This window comes from Astatotilapia calliptera, chromosome 16, assembly GCF_964374335.1.
Source record: "Astatotilapia calliptera chromosome 16, fAstCal68.1, whole genome shotgun sequence".
NCBI classification, from domain to species: domain Eukaryota; kingdom Metazoa; phylum Chordata; class Actinopteri; order Cichliformes; family Cichlidae; genus Astatotilapia; species Astatotilapia calliptera.
The window spans coordinates 1,957,852-1,975,585 of record NC_137437.1 but is presented as its reverse complement, the minus strand read 5'-3'; the positions used below and the strand labels follow the sequence as shown (position 1 = coordinate 1,975,585).

General features: G+C 43.4%; 1 protein-coding gene across 2 annotated transcripts in view; it reads right to left on the bottom strand.

Moving 5' to 3' along the window:
* Window positions 1-17,734, bottom strand: part of fer1l6 (fer-1 like family member 6) — a 65,587-nt gene that overhangs the window by 18,633 nt on the left and 29,220 nt on the right. For both annotated transcript variants that reach the window (XR_013902292.1, XM_026144799.2), the window contains exons 14-27: window positions 16,737-16,845; window positions 16,345-16,591; window positions 15,126-15,246; window positions 13,754-13,854; window positions 10,668-10,770; window positions 10,210-10,329; window positions 9,783-9,935; window positions 9,513-9,684; window positions 6,124-6,248; window positions 5,090-5,224; window positions 4,833-4,982; window positions 4,649-4,756; window positions 4,481-4,543; window positions 4,257-4,355 (exon numbers count right to left, since the gene is read on the bottom strand). Coding sequence is in view for 1 of the 2 variants with exons in the window: in XM_026144799.2 (XP_026000584.2) it covers window positions 4,257-4,355; window positions 4,481-4,543; window positions 4,649-4,756; window positions 4,833-4,982; window positions 5,090-5,224; window positions 6,124-6,248; window positions 9,513-9,684; window positions 9,783-9,935; window positions 10,210-10,329; window positions 10,668-10,770; window positions 13,754-13,854; window positions 15,126-15,246; window positions 16,345-16,591; window positions 16,737-16,845 (1,806 nt within the window). In the remaining variant the exon portion in view is untranslated. The remainder of the gene's footprint in view (window positions 1-4,256; window positions 4,356-4,480; window positions 4,544-4,648; window positions 4,757-4,832; window positions 4,983-5,089; window positions 5,225-6,123; window positions 6,249-9,512; window positions 9,685-9,782; window positions 9,936-10,209; window positions 10,330-10,667; window positions 10,771-13,753; window positions 13,855-15,125; window positions 15,247-16,344; window positions 16,592-16,736; window positions 16,846-17,734) is intronic.

Below are 17,734 nucleotides of genomic sequence, written 5' to 3'. Positions count from 1 at the left end.
GGTCTTCCTTGGTCTCTTGTGTTCTGGGGGCCTCTGGATGTCTGGAGTTTTGATCTCCTCCATACCTGCTTCATGCCCTGGAGGACGGGGCTGTGGCTCCCCCACACTCCCTAGCAGATCATTACATGGAGAAACCTGTGGAATGCAAGCATGCTGATCCACACAGGTATGCACACAGGTGTACACACGGGTCTTCACAGACGCGGACTACAGCTTTCTTGGCTGCTGCCTCAAAGCACATTGTACGCTGTCTATCTTGCGTGCTGCACAATATCGTTTATTACTTAGCATCTACTGATATCTACTGCTAGCTAGTCTATTGTGATGGTGCCGTGTTTTTTATTATGTTGCTCTTTGTTGTTTGCTTTCTCTTCTGTTTTTTTTCTCCATACAGGTGACCCAGGTGTTTGTTTTTTTGTTGTTGTTTGTTTGTTTTTTTTTCTTTCTTCCCCCCCTTCTCACCGTCTCTTCTCCCCTTTGGTTTTCTTTCTCTCCCTCTCTTTCTTTCATTCTTTCTCCCTGTCCTATCCCCCAGTCATGTCTGTCCCGTTTGTAGCAACTGAAAATAAAATAAATTCATAATTATAATAAAGGTCAATCAAATGGACCAATATGGCAAGGCCATGATGATCCACTTGGTAAAATAAATCCGCTTGGCATCTTTCTTGGCCTTAAGACAACAATTCTGATGGCTAAAGATCCAAACGGGACACAAAAAATAAAAAAAAAATAAAAATTTTACCGGTCGATCTACGTCTCTACCCTCACCTATGGCCACGAGCTGTGGGTAGTGACCGAAAGAACGAGATCGCGGATACAAGCGGCAGAAATGAGCTTCCTCTGAAGGGTGGCTGGCCTCTCCCTTAGAGATAGGGTGAGAAGTTCGGCCATCCGGGAGGGGCTCAGAGTAGAGTCGCTGCTGCTCCACATCGAAAGGAGCCAGCTGAGGTGGTTCGGACATCTGACAAGGATGCCTCCTGGGCGCCTCCTGGGTGAGGTGTTCCAGGCATGTCCCACCGGGAGGAGGCTCCGGGGCAGACCCAGGACACGCTGGAGAGATTATATCTCTCGGCTGGCCTGGGAACGCCTTGGTATTCCCCCGGATAAGCTGGAGGAGGTGGCTGGGGAGGAGGAGTCCTGGGCTTCTCTGCTTAGGCTGCTGCCCCCGCGACCCGGCCTTGGATAAAGCGGATGAAGATGGATGGATGGATGTGCCTTTAACTCCTTGCTTAGTTGACAACAGGTTTGTTCAGCCTCTTTTGGATTCTGCTCCTCCAACGTCATCTCGTATCTTCTCTTTCTGAGCTACTTCAGCGTTAACCCTGAGTTTTCTGTACGAAAGGTTTCTAATAGTGTCTACTGTCTTTGTTTCCCTAATGAGCATCAGTAATAAATAAATAATATAGATTTTTAGACCCATCTTTATTGTGGCTGTGGTGTTCGTGGTCAGAGTTACATTACATAAAGCAGGGGTGGGCAACTCCAGGCCTCGAGTGCCGGTGTCCTGCAGGATTTAGACATTACCCTGGGTCAACACACCTGAATCAAATGATTAGTTATTTAAGAAACACAAGTATTTGTACTTCTTCTTAAGTACACTATGGCTTTAATTTTGCCCCCTCTGTTAATCAGTGAAGCCATGAGACATGAGCCTGAGACATGTCTTAGGTTTTAGAGATCTTAAACATTAGATTTTAGTTTTGGGAGGATGAGACATTTTTAGTGTAGTAAGCAGACTGTGTCTGGAAAAATGAAGCGATTATGAACAGATCCAGACAGCATGAGCTGGGAAATAAACTCTGGGCCTGATCCAATCTGAATCTGTCTAATTTGTTTTTTCTAAAAACACAACAATAAAAAGAAAACTCTTTAGAATAGAGGCTCCAAATTTAATCCTATTACTAAAAAATCTTATAATAATATTATTTTTAGTATTATTGTTATTATTAGCTATGTATGTGGCTACATTAAGGGCTACATATACAGCAGGGCATATTAGTCATACAGCCACATCATGTGGAAATAATCACAGATACCTGAGAACGTACGGTTACTCTGTAACCTTGGTTCACTGAGTAACAGAGGCTTCACTCCTACATATTCCATGTGTATGGGATAAGTGCAGATCAAATGATCACCGGTTTCAGGTCGCACAGCTGTTTTATAGGTAAGCTGTGGGCGTGGCCAGGCCAGCCAGAGTGTCTTAAAGAAGTATCCACATGCCAGGACCCAGGGGGGGGTCCTACCCCATACATACGGAATATGTAACAGGGTGGAGGGATCTCGATATAACAGAGAATATGTTTAACCCTCTCAGGCTCAAATTAAACTTTTTGTTGCTAATATGTATGTGGGGTAATCAGGTTGTTAGTTTTTAACTACTGCTTCGAGAGGGTTAATAAGAACATGTGGGTGTCTGCGGAAAACAAGTTGATTTCCATTTTGTATGAAATCTTGAATTTGTCCTGATGCAGTGAATGTGGAAAGTCTTGTGATTTCTAGGATGTTAGAATTTCAAAAAGCTGCAGCTATAAAACTTGAAAATGATCATGGATTCACTTGAAGACAGCTTGAACATGAATATATGACGGTTGATAACGGCTTGGTTGTTATGTTCTTAGATATGGGTAAATGTTCCTATGTATCAGTGTATATTGTCAGGCAGGCAGGATTGGACCTAAACGCTGAACTCGTAAACGGAAAACAAAACTTTATTAACAGAGAGGCAAAGGGCAATACGAAACTATACTGGGACAAACTAAAACTAACTCACAAGGAGGCACGGGTAAACCACGGGGAAATGCACACAACACCGAGGGACGACGCGACTCAGAACAGAGGGAGATTCTGACATAAATACACAGAAGGTAATGAGGGATGTGGGAACACACGGCGAGCACAGCTGAGGACAATTACGCACAACGAGACAGGAAGGACACGGAACTGAAAATACTGACCCAGTACGTGGACCTTAAACGTAGCACAGGAAGAACACAGAGATGCAGAGAGAGAGGGCACAGAGATAACGGCTGGGGAAACATGGAATAAAACACGAGGGGAAACAAGGCGCAGGAACTCAGAGCTATATGAACACAGATACACAGAGGAAGATACAGGAGCAAAGACACGGGGAGATCTAACAACCAAAAGCTAAACATATCCACCGAGGGACAAGGACTGTAAACTGACAAGGTGGACTCAATACAAAATGATAAAACACAAGAAAAACCGCTGGGTCATAAGACCCAGGATCGTGCCATATATGTCGCATTTCCCTTTTAGTTTTTGCAAGACTTTAAAGACTTTAAAGGGTCATGTGCTAAATAAAGAAATGTTGTGGAATTCTGTGATAGAAATTAAAAGTAGCCGTGAGATCGAGTAGAACTAAGACTGAAAGTCTCAATGACTGCATGACAGGTCCTGAGATGGTTACGTATCACAAGTACAGTCAGTTGATTATTAAGTATTAATTCAGTTATATATTTTGTCCAAATATTTTGGAAAAAAAAGTTTATAACTACGACTACATTATTTGTTCTTGAGTAGTCGAGTGATTTTAGTACATTTCAGAGAAAAATGCCAGTCTCTAAAGAGCTGTTGATGGTTACTAAATGAAATAACTTTTTTACCAAATTGTGTTCTGATTTTAGAAAAAATGTTACAGAAAAAGTGTTTGCATGGTACAGGTGTGCACTCGAGACTTGGCTCCAAAACTTGGACCATGTGTCCTCTTTGTGAACGGAAATAACACGACTTGCTTCGAAATGAAGAATGAATCTGTCAGAAGTTAATTCTCCAGGATTCGGTAGAGGTCACAAACTTGACCTTCCAGCTGAGCTACTTTCTGACTGTGGCATTGGTAGCAGCACTTGGGTCTCACCTGTGTTTACTGTGAAGGTAGTAATGCACGTTAAGTAATTACAGAGTTATTTAAAAAAATAAAGTAAGCAGTGAGTAAAACAATATGATATTAAATGGACAGCAGTCAACCAGATCATGTTGTGTAGTAATGACGTCAAACAGTTTTGTATCTTGTGCTATATTTGCTGATATAAACTGAGATACTATAACCCACACTACACTGTACTGTTTAAAATGGATCGAATTCCTAATTAGTTTACTGAATAATACTGAAAGTCTGAACTTCAATCACATCTTGATTATTTGAAAATCATTGATGCAAAATGAAAATCAGTAGCAGCCCTGGGTAATGGCTGGGCTCCAGTTTTAAAATGTTAGAGATCTGTTTGTCTTACCAGCTCGATGGCATCAACGAGTGTGGTGAAGTTTGGGTTGGACTTGTACTTCTGAATAACAGAAGAGCGTAACGTCTTACCAGCACACTCTATAATGACCTAGAGAAAGGCAGATATTAAGTATTAATATCTGGCAGATATTAATTAAGCATATTGTGATCCTGGACACCAGCATATCAGGTCCTAGAGAGAACACAGGTACATTGTAAAGATTGTGTTTGTACCTGTGGCCTATCCACAGACAGAAGTTGGACTTTCTTCAGTTCCCTCAGACCCCAGAATAATACCTATTGAAAAAATACAGTTTTTATATATTTATTTGGGGGGGTGAGAAAAAAGATAGGGTTACTAGTCTCAAATCCAGACACGTGCACACATTCATGTACTCAAACCTCTAGTCTGTAGGTGCTGAGGACAGGCCTGATATATGCAGGAACTGTGTAGATGCCTCCATCTTGTTCCTCTAAGTCTGGCAGACTCTGCTGTTCAGAGTGTGAGATCTACACAATCATAATAAGTCAGGAGTCACTCATGCAATATTATGATGGAGCATGTATGGTTATTTAAAAGACTGACCTGCAGCAATTCAAATGCAGCCAGCAATTCTCCCCCTGGCTGGCTGCCACAGTGCAGAGCGTTGTACTGGAGAGTTGGAGGTGTGTAGGGAGCAGAGGACAGACAGACCTCGGGCACTGCCACTGTGGCACCCAGATACTCAGCCTTTCCCTGCACACACCAGAGTGAGCTCAGAGAGGGGAGAGTCAGGCAGGAACATAGCTAAAAATAATAGTTCAAATAACTTGATTGAGTCTTTTATTTGAATTAGGGATTACCAATGCGTCGTCATCATACACCTCTATGAGGATATGTGGTGGCTCTCGCTGGATATACTGCAAATCTCCACTCAGCAGCAGATGGCTCATTGGCAAACACTGATTCCATGTAGGACTGAGAGTCTGACTGATAATCTGACAACACAGTATCACCAAGCAAATCAGACTTGGACACGACCAGCTTGAAAGCAAACAAAAGCAGCAAATTCTGGAAGTCCAGGAAGGTCCAAGTTGGACCTTCATGGAACAGAACTGCTTTTCCAGCATATCCTCAAATGTTGAGTCAGACTGGGGTACTTGAATTTGACATTTACAATTTGGCAGGGCACATTAACCTACCGAACGAAGCCAACCAGGACATATTGCTGCCATGAAGGAGTATTTATGGCTACATAGTCCCATACACATCTGTAAAGCACTGTGTGTCCATTTTAAACTTTTAACCGTCTGACCACCATTTGGACATATTATAATGAACCATGTTATCATCTATTACCTAATTATCATCTTTCCACAAATGGAAACACATGTTATAAACAGACAAAATATACTGCTCAAAAATATTAAAGGAATACTTTTTAATCAGTCTCTAGATGCAAACAGCAAATGCCTCTGGGGCTTCATGGTGCCAAATCTGGGACGCTCTACCAATTGCTCTTAGAACTGAAGAAGCTTCTCGGATGACAGGTGAACATCTTCAAGAAACTTAAAGAAGTCTGGTCGCTTTTCTTTCCAAGCTCTTTAGATCGCCACGACCTGCATGATTGAGAACCTTTACAGAACTGTTGCATCGTTTTGATTTCCTTTTATTACTTTGGTGTTTGGGGTCTTTGAAATCAGCCCTCTGTAGGTCGTGGCATCTTGCTGTTACTAACACATTACTCAGTGCATATTAGTGTAGATACCACATTATTTTTCCCTGCGGAGATCTTTTTTCTAAGTGTTCCTTTAATTTTTTTTACACACACACACACACACACACACACACACACACACACACACACACACACACACACACACACACACACACTTACATTGGTGGTTTGACTGTGTGACAGAAAGGTGACTCGAGCAAAGGGATCTGACAAGCCAGTGTTGTCAGCAGCGATCAGGCCACGAGCCTGATACATGTGGCACCTCAACTGGAACTGATGCTGCTCTGCAGACACACAGACACAGCTGGAAATGTAAAACCTTAAGGATGAACTGCCTGGTCCAGAACAAAACTGAAAGTTTGTTAAAAAGTTATTGTTAGGGTTTACTACAGGTGCAATGTCAACGTTGTCTCTAAATGGTGGGTACACATAAATTGCTGTAGTTGAATTATTTCCATGTGTATTACAAGAGTTTTGCTTTCAGAAGGAAACATTTAATTCAATGCAGTTGAGTTGTCATGATCATGCATTCCTCCTGGTACTCCTGCCATCTCTCCCTCGGCTCTCTCTTTTCTCTCTGTGTATGTGCGTGTATGCGATAACCACACCACATCTTCCAGGGGCACGATCCCCCTGGGTCTCCTCCCTCTGACCAGTGACACACCTGCAGTAATCAACTCACCTGTTCCTCATCTGACGTTCCTTTAAATACAGAGGACGTTCTTTCAGCCATCGCTTGAGCGTTAAACCAACTGCAGTAGATACTCACCTCCAATCTTTAAGTCTGTTTACCTATTTCCATGTTCCCTTTTCCTCATCCATCCTCTCTTCTGTCCAGGAGACTGATATGTTTGTCTCGTGGACGGTTCTGTTCAGAGGAGAGGATCCCGTTTCACGGTCCTGTTTGAAGACGGAGGATAAATCTACCGGACTATTGTAAATAGAGACTGTGGATTTTTCCCCTTTTGATAGACACTGTAAATAGTACCTGCACTTCACTGTAAATAAATTCGCTGAACTGGCATCCTGGGTCTCGCTTTTGAGTCCGTCTGCTCAAAGGTTATGACAGAGTGCTTGGACTCCGTTCAGCACTCTCTTGTCCAACAGGAAGCTCAGCTGGTGAGCGTTTTCCAAGCCCTGCTCAACGACGTGCTAAGACACTACCTCAATAGGTTTGTTTTCATTTATTTAGATGACATTCTGATTTTTCCCAAATCTCTTTCTTTACACGAGTCACATATCCGTTTGGTGCTGCAGCATCTCCTAGATAACCTATCTGTGGAGGGAATGAAAGTTTCACGTTGACTCCGTCTCCTTTTTAAGCTACATTGTTGAGAAAGGACAAATTAGGGCTGACCCAGCAAAGATCCAGACGATAAATGATTGTCTCACACCAACAACCATCGATATCGTGTCGGATTGTGGTCCCCAGTTCACCTCCAGTATATGGAAAGAGTTTTGCACTGTCCCGGGACCCCTGGCTAGTCTTTCCTCTGGTTTTCCCTGCAGACCAGCAGCGAGCTGGTGTGTGGTGTCCTCCAATCCTTCCCAGCTAGCTGCAGGGCTCTCATCGTTCAAGGCTTCCCTGGGGTATCAGCCGCCTTTGTTTTCAACTGTTGAAGGTGAGTTCTTTGTACCTTCTGTTGAACACCATCTCTGCAGGTGTCAGTGACTTTGGAGGGCAACACAGGCTGCTCTGCATCAGACCAAAGAACTGAATAAACGATGTGTCGTCACAGGACTATTTACCGGGTCAAAAAGCATGGCGTGGTGGGTTGGTGCAGCCGACTCAGGGGGCAGTGAGCCCACTTGACTCGTTATACCGTTAGCTTCTAGGGTTAGCTTCTCTGCCATATTTCATCCCAAATTTACTTTAAATCTTTCCAGTTTAGTTAGAGTGCTAACCAGTATCGAGTGGTAGACTAGTAGGAGTTGTTTCAAACCTCACCATGTGACTCACCATGACTCCCCTAAATGGCCTCCTACTACCAGGCAGTACACTTAGCCTTCATTCCTAGGTGTAAGGTATGTGAAGACCTTTGCTCAACTTCCTGTGGCTCAACTTCCTGCCTACAACCACATTAGCTCCGGCTGACTCTTTAATCAAGCCAATGATGAAAGTCAATGCTTGGGCTACGCAGTGATTGTCCCAATGATACCTTGGGTTATAACCATTGCCCAGTCTTCTACACCATGCCAGTGTGGCCACACGAACCTCTCACAGTACCCTTCTTGCCACTTGAACAGAGTAGAAGAAGGAGCCGACAGGACCTACCTTACCAAGGTGAAATATGCCACGAGTTACAGAGTCACCAACTCTCACTTTTGAGGTGCATGTGTTCTGTGACACAGAAAAAACTAATGAATCTGTAACTTATCTGAGGATCACATGTTTCCATGGAAATATTCACACTTCACCCGTGATGGCCAGATCCCGTGTCTCCGTCATCTCAAACGAAGTTGTCTTCTCGGGCTCGGTGCTGCTCTGACTGGAATACAGGTGGCTAAGACTCTCAAAAGTGAGCTCATGGTACCACTGCAGACCGATTATACTGTTGTGCTGGTTTGGTCTGAGTCCTGCTGTTAAAAAGTCTTTGTTGAAACTTGAATTACTGAAATTCATGGTAAATGGTAAATGGCCTGTGTTTGTATAGCACTTTACTAGTCCCTAAGGACCCCAAAGCGCTTTACACAACCAGTCATCCACCCATTCACACACACATGCACACACTGGTGATGGCAGCTACGTTGTAGCCACAGCCACCCTGGGGCGCACTGACAGAGGCGAGGCTGCCGGACACTGGCGCCACCGGGCCCTCTGACCACCACCAGTAGGCAACGGGTGAAGTGTTGCCTACTGGACAAAACAGCTCTGGTCTTCGTGCTGATTGCTTCAGTCCCTTCACCATCAACATAGGCGCAAGAAGAAGTACCTAACCACCAGCTGTGTAGACCTGGACTTACTGCTGAGTCTTGACTCAGACTCTGTGTCGACTAATCTCCTGTCAGGGAACTGAAATATAGTCATATCATAGTACCAGTTTCTTAGGTGTGACCAAGTTGTCATCATTATGGCCATGGTCTCTTAGCTGCCAAGCTTATTCCTCTGCTTCATATGCAAGATGAGATGTCCTTGTCCTAGTACAACAGAAAGTTTTGGGGTATGATGTGTATTTGCTGTTCAAGGGCCCAGTAGCCCTTGGTGAGTCATGGGGCTGCCCTGAGCTGACTGGTGTGACTTATCAGTGTGTTTGTTTCTACACCTAAGCACTTTTATTTAAGTTGAGTTGAGTCCGTGACAATTATAGGGTTGTGTTTTTAATGAATTCTATGAGCCATTTGAAACACTGGTTTCACGTTTTAGACCTGGAAACTATGTACATATTTTCCATGTCTCTACATATCATAACGCAGGAAACTGTCTTGTCAGTATGGACTGATTTCTGGTTCTAGGTAGTGATCAAAAGAAATGGAAAGCCTGTACACTGCAAAAGCACAATAGATAAAACAAGGTAAATAGACACTGCAAAAGTTAGCTTCAGTCTCACCTTCGCAGTGCAAGTGTGTGGGAGGGCTGTTGGCATCAGCGCCCCCTGTAGCTGGAGTGAATCCTGCAGGCAGGTTATCCAGCATGTGGCTAGAGTCCCTGCAAGCTCCAAACCACAGATACACATCCAGTTTCGCTTGGACTGATAAGCCTGCAACACGCTTACCTGGAGGCTGCGTGCACACAGACACACACACATCCACACACAGAGATTATTTTTCATCTGGAAGCCTTCCTATGGATAAGACATGTTCTGCGTATGTGAGTTTACCTTGAGAAACAGGGTTATGACCTTGCCACAGTTAATTCCTCGGGCCTCCTGCCTGCTGGAGTACAGCAGGTCTCTGGTTCGAACCCGGGCGTATGCAACACGCTTGTTGTTGCTCAGCAGCCACACAAACATGTCTGGAACTGTGTGCTGGGGCTAGAGATTGTGAGGATGTACATGTGTGAATGAGAAAAGTTGTCATATATAAGGCAAATTAAAAAAAATGACATTTCAAAATTCACACTTTTTCCTGTGCCTGCATCCCAATTTTGACTTCGATTTTTCCATTTATTTTACTTATATACAGTAATACAACTTCACAGCATCAGTCATCTGAAGTTTCCTTATATCACAAGACAAACACTCTGCAATGTCAGTGAGAGAACCAGAACCATCAGACGAATCCCTGTGACAACTAACAGATACAAACCTCCTCCACAAGAAAGCGGAGTTTATGTGTGAGTTTTGCTGCGTCCTGTAGCATTTCTTTCACACCACCAGCATTTTTCTTCCTCCCTACCAGGGACTGTGCCTCCCCTATCATACTTTCCTGCAATACACATACATCCATTATTGTATGCGGTGTTGTATAAATGCTGTGTACGCTGTTGTTAAGATTGTGTAATGCACATTATGCATATGGAATACTAAACTGCAAATCTGGTCGCACCTGCCCAGGAGTTGTAAATAAATATCTTACATACTGGACATTTTTGCCAACAAACATCAATATCCAAAACAGTTTAAGTCTGCAATGTGATTGAAATGTATTATAATTGGTGGTCTGTGAGGCTTGTTGTTCATTTTGCATAGGTACTGAGGTAAAAGCAGACAAAAGTTAATTGAGATGTAAAGGAATGTGATAAGAATTGTACTTAGTTTTCCTACCAGCTCCTGTTTACACATGGTCAGGCGTTTCTTGTCCAGCTGTGTTAGATAAGTCGACTTCAGCTCAGCCTTCAACTTAGCCTCCGCTGCTTCAATGAAACTCCTGACAAACAGCCAAAAATATATTTAGCACAAACAGAATAAAATTCTTTTTCCAAATTTTTTCCAGCCCTCTCTAGTTTGCAGTGTTGACTAAGACTGCTGCAAAATGTTAACAATTACTGAGCTTTCAAAACTAAAGTAAAATAAAGAAAAGAACATTTGTGCTGACAGGAAGAGAAAAGTCTGTAATGAAGATCTCAAGTTTCTCAAAGAGACCGTAGTTCAAAAAGCTCAGGATCGTATCGTTTGCATTTTGTTTAATAAGGTGGTAAACTTGGAAAACCTGCCTGAAACATTGCTGTTATTTCCCCAGTCAAAAAACTGGTCAAGGTAGGACAACAAAAACAGAACCATAGGGTGAATGGTAAATGGACTGGTTCTTATTTAGCATTTATCTGCTCTATGCAAGTAGTTCCTGTCTAACATTCACACACATTCATACTCAGATCCACTGGCGAGAAACCTGGGGTTAGTATGTTGCCCAAGGACATTTGCCATACAGACTGAAGCAGTCAAGGATCAAACCACCAACCTTCTGATAAGCAGATGACCTGCTCTACCTCCCGAGTCACAGTAAAAATAGATGCCACCTACATGTGACCAGTATGGCTGGGGTGCTGGATGTGAATCAATTTTAGAATAACGCTGTAATGTGACAAAATGTGAAATAAGTGAAGCACTGTGAATAGTTTCTGGATGTGCTAGTGACTTTAACCTCTATTGTACATCCACTTTAGATTCAACTGCTGTACTTGGTAGCCTGAATTAATAAAGACGTCAGAAGCAGCGGATTAAAGGTGCTGGCGCAGATGATGGTGGAGCTGCCTGCCATGTATCAGGAGTAGGTGGAGGAGCACCAGCAGCAGCTGGACCAGGCCAAATGCCAGACAGAAATTCTGGAAAATTTAATTGTTCATGCTGGGTCTCTAGCAGTGCCACCACTTCACCCAGGCTCTGCAGTGAGGCTCCACAAGATGGGGGAAGGAGATAACACCTGCCCCAGTCATTCCAAGAATGGTTTCGGTCACGGCACAGGAAAGCCGGTGTCCTGTGGGGGAATGGTCGCTGTGGCAGCTGTCAGGGGAGACCCAGGTGGCAGCACTCAGCAAGCCTGACAGCAAGGAAGTGATTCCCGGATGTCTGTTGGGCAGCCCTGGACCAGCTGTGCCTCACCTGAAGACCACTGCCATCAGTTCTGGAAATGGGACCGAGGGATCAGACCTTTGTGTTGCTCTCACCGGTGATGTGAGCTTGTCCGACACCGACCTTGTGGAGGATGAAAAGCGATGATTCGCTCCAGAAAAGATTTCCCACTAGAACGGTCTTGTGACGACACTCTAAGCTCAGCCTTCGATCAAGCGATGAAAATTGATGGTCAAATGATGTGCACTGACATAACCCTGACATTTTCACATTTTGTGTTTATTAGGGACAGACTGTATTGAGACACCACTACACAGAAAGAGCACACCCAGTTATGTCAAAAGTCTGCTGGGAAACTTTTTTCCAGTTGGCTCATTATAACCTGATGTCTGGTCACATGGGATATGACGAAACTCCGGATCCAGTCCTGGCTCGATTGTCTTAGCCAGGCATCCACAGGGAGGTGGTGGATATCCTATCTGGAATGTCAGCTGGTGAACCAGTCAACCATTCTGAGAGCGTGTTTGTGCCCATTACCAGTAACGGAGGTTACCAGGATGATTGAGCATGTATCAAGACACTGAACTGAGGTCTGTTAGCTGTCCCCCCACAATCCACTGGGCATTTTGACCAGGCCAAGTCTTTTTTGTCCTGGGCTGTGCGGCTGCCGTACCCCACAGTCGTGCCGTGGCAGAGTATGCTCTTGATCACAGCTCTGTAAAAGTACTTGTGCAAGTGAGGTCCTATTCAGGACCAGGGTGGATGATGTTCTGTTCTACTCTCACCACCTGAGGCTGGTTGGTGAGAAAGTCCCTGATCCATGGTATCCAGGTAATCAAACAGAGAGCAGCTCTCAAGCTCCACCACAGTGTCGGGGATGTTGTTATCTCGGTGACAATCACAACACAACTGTTCAGCTGGATCTGGTCTGGCTTGTTAGCGCAGGTCCTGGTATTGGCGACAAAAAGGATGGGGAGAGATGGTCTGTATGGGTTAGCTTGTTAGCTAGCACATAAGGCGCTCCGCTTGCCTCACTTCTCACTGCGGTGTCTCCTCCGTCTCTGGAGCCACAGAGGGGAAATGGTGAAAATCTCTTCCATCTGTTGTAGCTCCAGTGGATAAAAATCCTGCTTCAAATGTACGAATTGGATATTCTGTTCGTTAATTTCTAGTAATTCCTCCCATACTGTCTAAGTGTCCAGCCCACAGTTGTCCAGCCTAGAAGTAATAAATGCAATTTATATAGGCAGGAATGCTTCGAGGAACTCCTTAATCCTTTCTGTAGAGGAAGCAGAACTTGGAGATGAGTGGAGTGGGCTGATTCGTCTATCACTGCCCATCACTGGGGATGAGGTCACTGAGTTAGTTAAACAACTCCTTGGTGGCCAGGCCCCTGGGGTGGATGACGTTCCCCCTGTGTGTTTCAGGAATTTGGGGTTATGGGCCATTTAGTCCCCGTACAAGCGTTGCAGGAGTTTGGTCTCCAGCATGGAAGGATGGTGTCATTATGAAGACATTCTAAGCTTCAATTCCATGGACAAAGTTAATGTCTGTTAAGTCTGTCATGGCTTAAAATGTGACAATGGAGTTTGAATGTCTAAAATTAGAACAATGACAACTATTAAGTAAACTGTTTTTGCTGTAGGAGTTCTGTTCTCAGTATTTATTGACTTGTAATGTCAGATCACATTTGCTGCTATGCTCTGTGCTATAAAATAATACATTTTTATTCAAATTTAAATTAATTATTTAAGTTGATTGTTTGGCCTTTATTTTCCCAGGAAGTGAACCACGTGAGACAGTTAGCTCACAAAGTAGCATTAAAGAGTTGCTGTGATTACCTGGCATCTGCACAAAAGTCCTGGAGGACAGATTTCATCAGCAGCTCGGCTGCAGGATCTGACTTTCTGTGGAGCTCCCATGCATTTGTCACCCCCTCCTCCTGCAAAACATGAAGATGAAGTTTCTCTCACGAGTGTAGGTGAGTGTAGGTGAGTGTAGGTGATATGTTGACACAGTTATCAGGTCAGTCAAAGCCAAGTCACTTTTTCACTTTAACAAATGTATCAAGTGTCACTGTGTCTTAATATACAGTAGAATGAAGTTTTAACACACTCATCAACACACATCAGTTGTTGACAGTCCATTTCTTTAAGATATGATGTGAGTGAAGTTGCCCCCCCCACCTTCTTCAAATCCAACAAAAGTGGTATCAAACATTTGTGCTACGTTTGTGCTGGTTTGTGCTGCAGAAATTTTTGTTTGTGCCGCTATTATTTTAAAGATATTAACAAAAATTTCTAGAGGTCAACCAGCCCCCCCATATTAATGGAATCAAACAAAATTGATGTCAAACATTTGTGCTGGTTTGTGCTGCAAAAATGTTTGTTTGTGCTGCTAACATTTTAAAATGTTTAATAAAATAACATCTTGATGCGTGCTTAATCATCCAGGTAAGTAAATCCCAAAAGGTTGATTCTGTTCATCTGGACATTTTCAGTTGGAGAAACGTTTCGTCACTCATCCAAGTGACTTCTTCAGTCTCAGCTGACTGCAGGTTTCCCCAACCTTATAAACACATGTGAGTGAAGTTGCCCCCCCTACCTTCTTCAAATCGAACAAAACTGATGTCAACCATTTGTCCTGCAAATTATTTTGTTTGTGCAGGTTATGTTTCCCTAATTTTATAAACAGTACATGTACAGTGAGAGATGTTACATCTGTCTTCACTTGCATCCCAGTCATAGAAGCGTTGGAGGTCGTTCATAAGAGATTACAGGATCATCCCAACCTCAGCAACAGGACCACTCTCAGCACTGATCAGTTGTGTTTGCTTTTGGAACTGTGTCTTAATTCCACCTATTTTGCATAAGGGTCAGTACAGGCAGAAATCTAGGTGTGCCATGGGTTCCCACAGGCCCCTGGTCAAAGTCACCAAACCAGTTCGTAAGCAGGTACAGGTGTGGCCAGAAGGGTCCTCAGAGGCACTGCTTTTCCACCACAGGCCGCCACACACGACAACACCACAGACTTTCAGGAATATACAGAAACTGTCACTGCCTACATCCCAAGAATAAGAATTTGCATACTAACAATCATGGAACTAACACTGAAAGAGATGAGATGTGTTTCGCTCTGTGTGTGTGTGTGTGTGTGTGTGTGTGTGTGTGTGTGTGTGTGTGTGTGTGTGTGTGTGTGTGTGTGTATACATACAAGAAGAACTGCTATGTTGTCCAGCATGTTTGAGTTGTGCATTCGGTAGGTTCTTTCTTCCCAGTGACTCAGCACATTAATACATGGCTTCTGCTTCTCCAGAGGCAAGTACATGTAGTACCTACACACACACACACACTGTAAACTTGAAACTTTACAAAAAGAAAAAAAATGATACTGTTTCAGTCCACTACTGTTAATGATTTGTTAATATCAATAGGTTTGGCTAGGAGTGATTTATTATTATTAAATATTATTGACTCTCCTTTATTAACATCATTAGCACCAGTAACCTAATCCATCCATCCATGCAACCTCTTATTCAACAACAGGGGAGAAGCCCAGACCTCCATCCTCCCCCCCAGCCACCTCCTCCAGCTTATGTGAGGAATCACAGAGGCGATAAAAGGCCTGCTGACACGCCCAGAACACCTCACCAGGAGGTCAAATCAGATGCCTGAATCACCTCAACTGGCTCCTTTCAATGTGGAGGAGTAGCAGCTCTACTCTAAGCTGAACTCCTCACCCTGTCAGTAAGTGAGAGGCCAGGAGAAAGCTCATTTCGGATACTTGGGGGGGCGACCGTGGCTCAGGGGGTTGGGAAGCGCATCTGTAACCGGAAGGTCGCCGGTTCGGTCCCCAGGCTGTCTGTCCTGGTCGTTGTGTCTTTGGGCAAGACACTTTACCCTACCGCCTACTGGTGATGGCCAGAGGGGCCGATGGCGCGATATGGCAGCCTTGCCTCTGTCAGGGCAGCTGAGGCTACAACCGTAGCTTGCCTCTACCAGTGTGTGAATGTGAGAGTGAATGAATAGTGGCATTGTAAAGCGCTTTGGGTGCCTTGAAAAGCGCTATATATATCCAATCCATTACCATTACTTGTATAGGAAATCTTGTTCTTTTAGTCCCTGCACAAAGCTCGTGAGCCTAGGTAATGGTAGGGACGTAGCTCGACCAGTACACTGACAGCTTATGATGCGTGACTTCCTGTTGGCTGAACCTTTGCTGCATGTCACTCACCCGCTCTCTTTCCATCTGTCTATCTGTGCTTTCTAATAAAGGCACTGTTTATGTTTTATTGCAAATTTTAAAAAGAAATCCACGGTTTGCAATGACTGTCCAATGAAAATTAAACGTGCTGTCTTTGGTGCATAGAACAGAGTTTCTGACATCCACAAGAACTTTAATGTTTTTCAAAGGATCAGCAAAGTGACTCAACCTGTTTCCTTCCACAATGATTGGTTTTTCTGGAGATGTGGTGGATTTTGAAGTCATGGCAGCGTCTTGAGTTTCTCTGGGTAGCAGGGGGGAAGTAGGACTGTTAGGGGAGGTGCTGAGAGAGAACGAGCCGAACACATCACTAGTGTCTGGGAAATCCAGCACTCTTGGCATCCTCCGAGGGACTGCAGGACTGGTGAAACTGATAGTGGGCTGAGGGGCAGACTCTAAGGTGTTACCATAGTTACCTGATAGTGGGAGGAATAGTAAATGATAGTTTCATTATATATTAACCACATAAATGCAAGACTGGTATTATTCTTCATGTTTGGATTATGTGACTAAATGATTAGCAGGACACTAAACTCCTTAACACTCCACACATCCACTTACCGAGAGAGAACTCAAAGCTGATAGGCCTGTCTCCAATTTTCCTGTCAATCATGGTGGCCTCAAACAACGCACCAAACAGCAGGAAGCTCTCATTGTCGTCTGCATTAAGCTGGACACAGAAACATCTTCATGTATTCATTTCTCTGAAATTTGCACAATACTCTTTTTGCACAACCTAAATGGAGAAAGTAATTATCCATCTGGAGACACAGAGGTTTCCAGAATTTTTCAGTGAGGTGATACACGAGGGACCAAGTACCAGGTACAAGCGTGTAGAAAAATGTGAAACCTGTGTTTAATTTTCAAGCTCATGTGCCTTTGTATAGAAAAATAGATGAAAAGTGGCACTGTACAAATGGTAAAACATGTATTTACACTTTTTAATCATAATTAGATGCTATTAGGCTATTTATTAGGATGCTGCATGTTGCATAAAGCACTTTGAATCCCCAGACACAAAAGAGAATCACTAGAACCATATTTTAAAATCTGCATGAAAGGAGAAATCTAAACAATTAAAAAGTGGTTTGAAGTACAATAATGAAGAAAACTAGAAAGCAGCATAAAATTGAAATATTTAAAGTATGACTACATTTCAACCATACTTAATTACTTTACTAAATGCATTTTTACGCTTCACTATGCTCTCATCCAGAGGGAGACATTGCAGGTCAGTAAAACTACTAAAATCATGAACTGTTTGCAAGTCCTGCCAAAAGTCCTGGAATTTTATCTGACTTTAGAAAAAGGCAGCATGATGTTGCCCCATTAGATGCTTTTTCAGCATGTTGTTAACGCAATGGTTTTATGGTTCCCAGTTAGAAAAATCTTTTGTGTAATTGATATATTTAGCTTTGGTGGAAGCTCTCAGAATTAGGTTCAATTCAACTCAATTGTACTTGTATACTGCCAAATCACAGCAACAGTAGCCTCAAGGTGCTTTATATTGTAAGGTAGACCCTACAATAATACAGACAAAACAATCATATGACCCTATA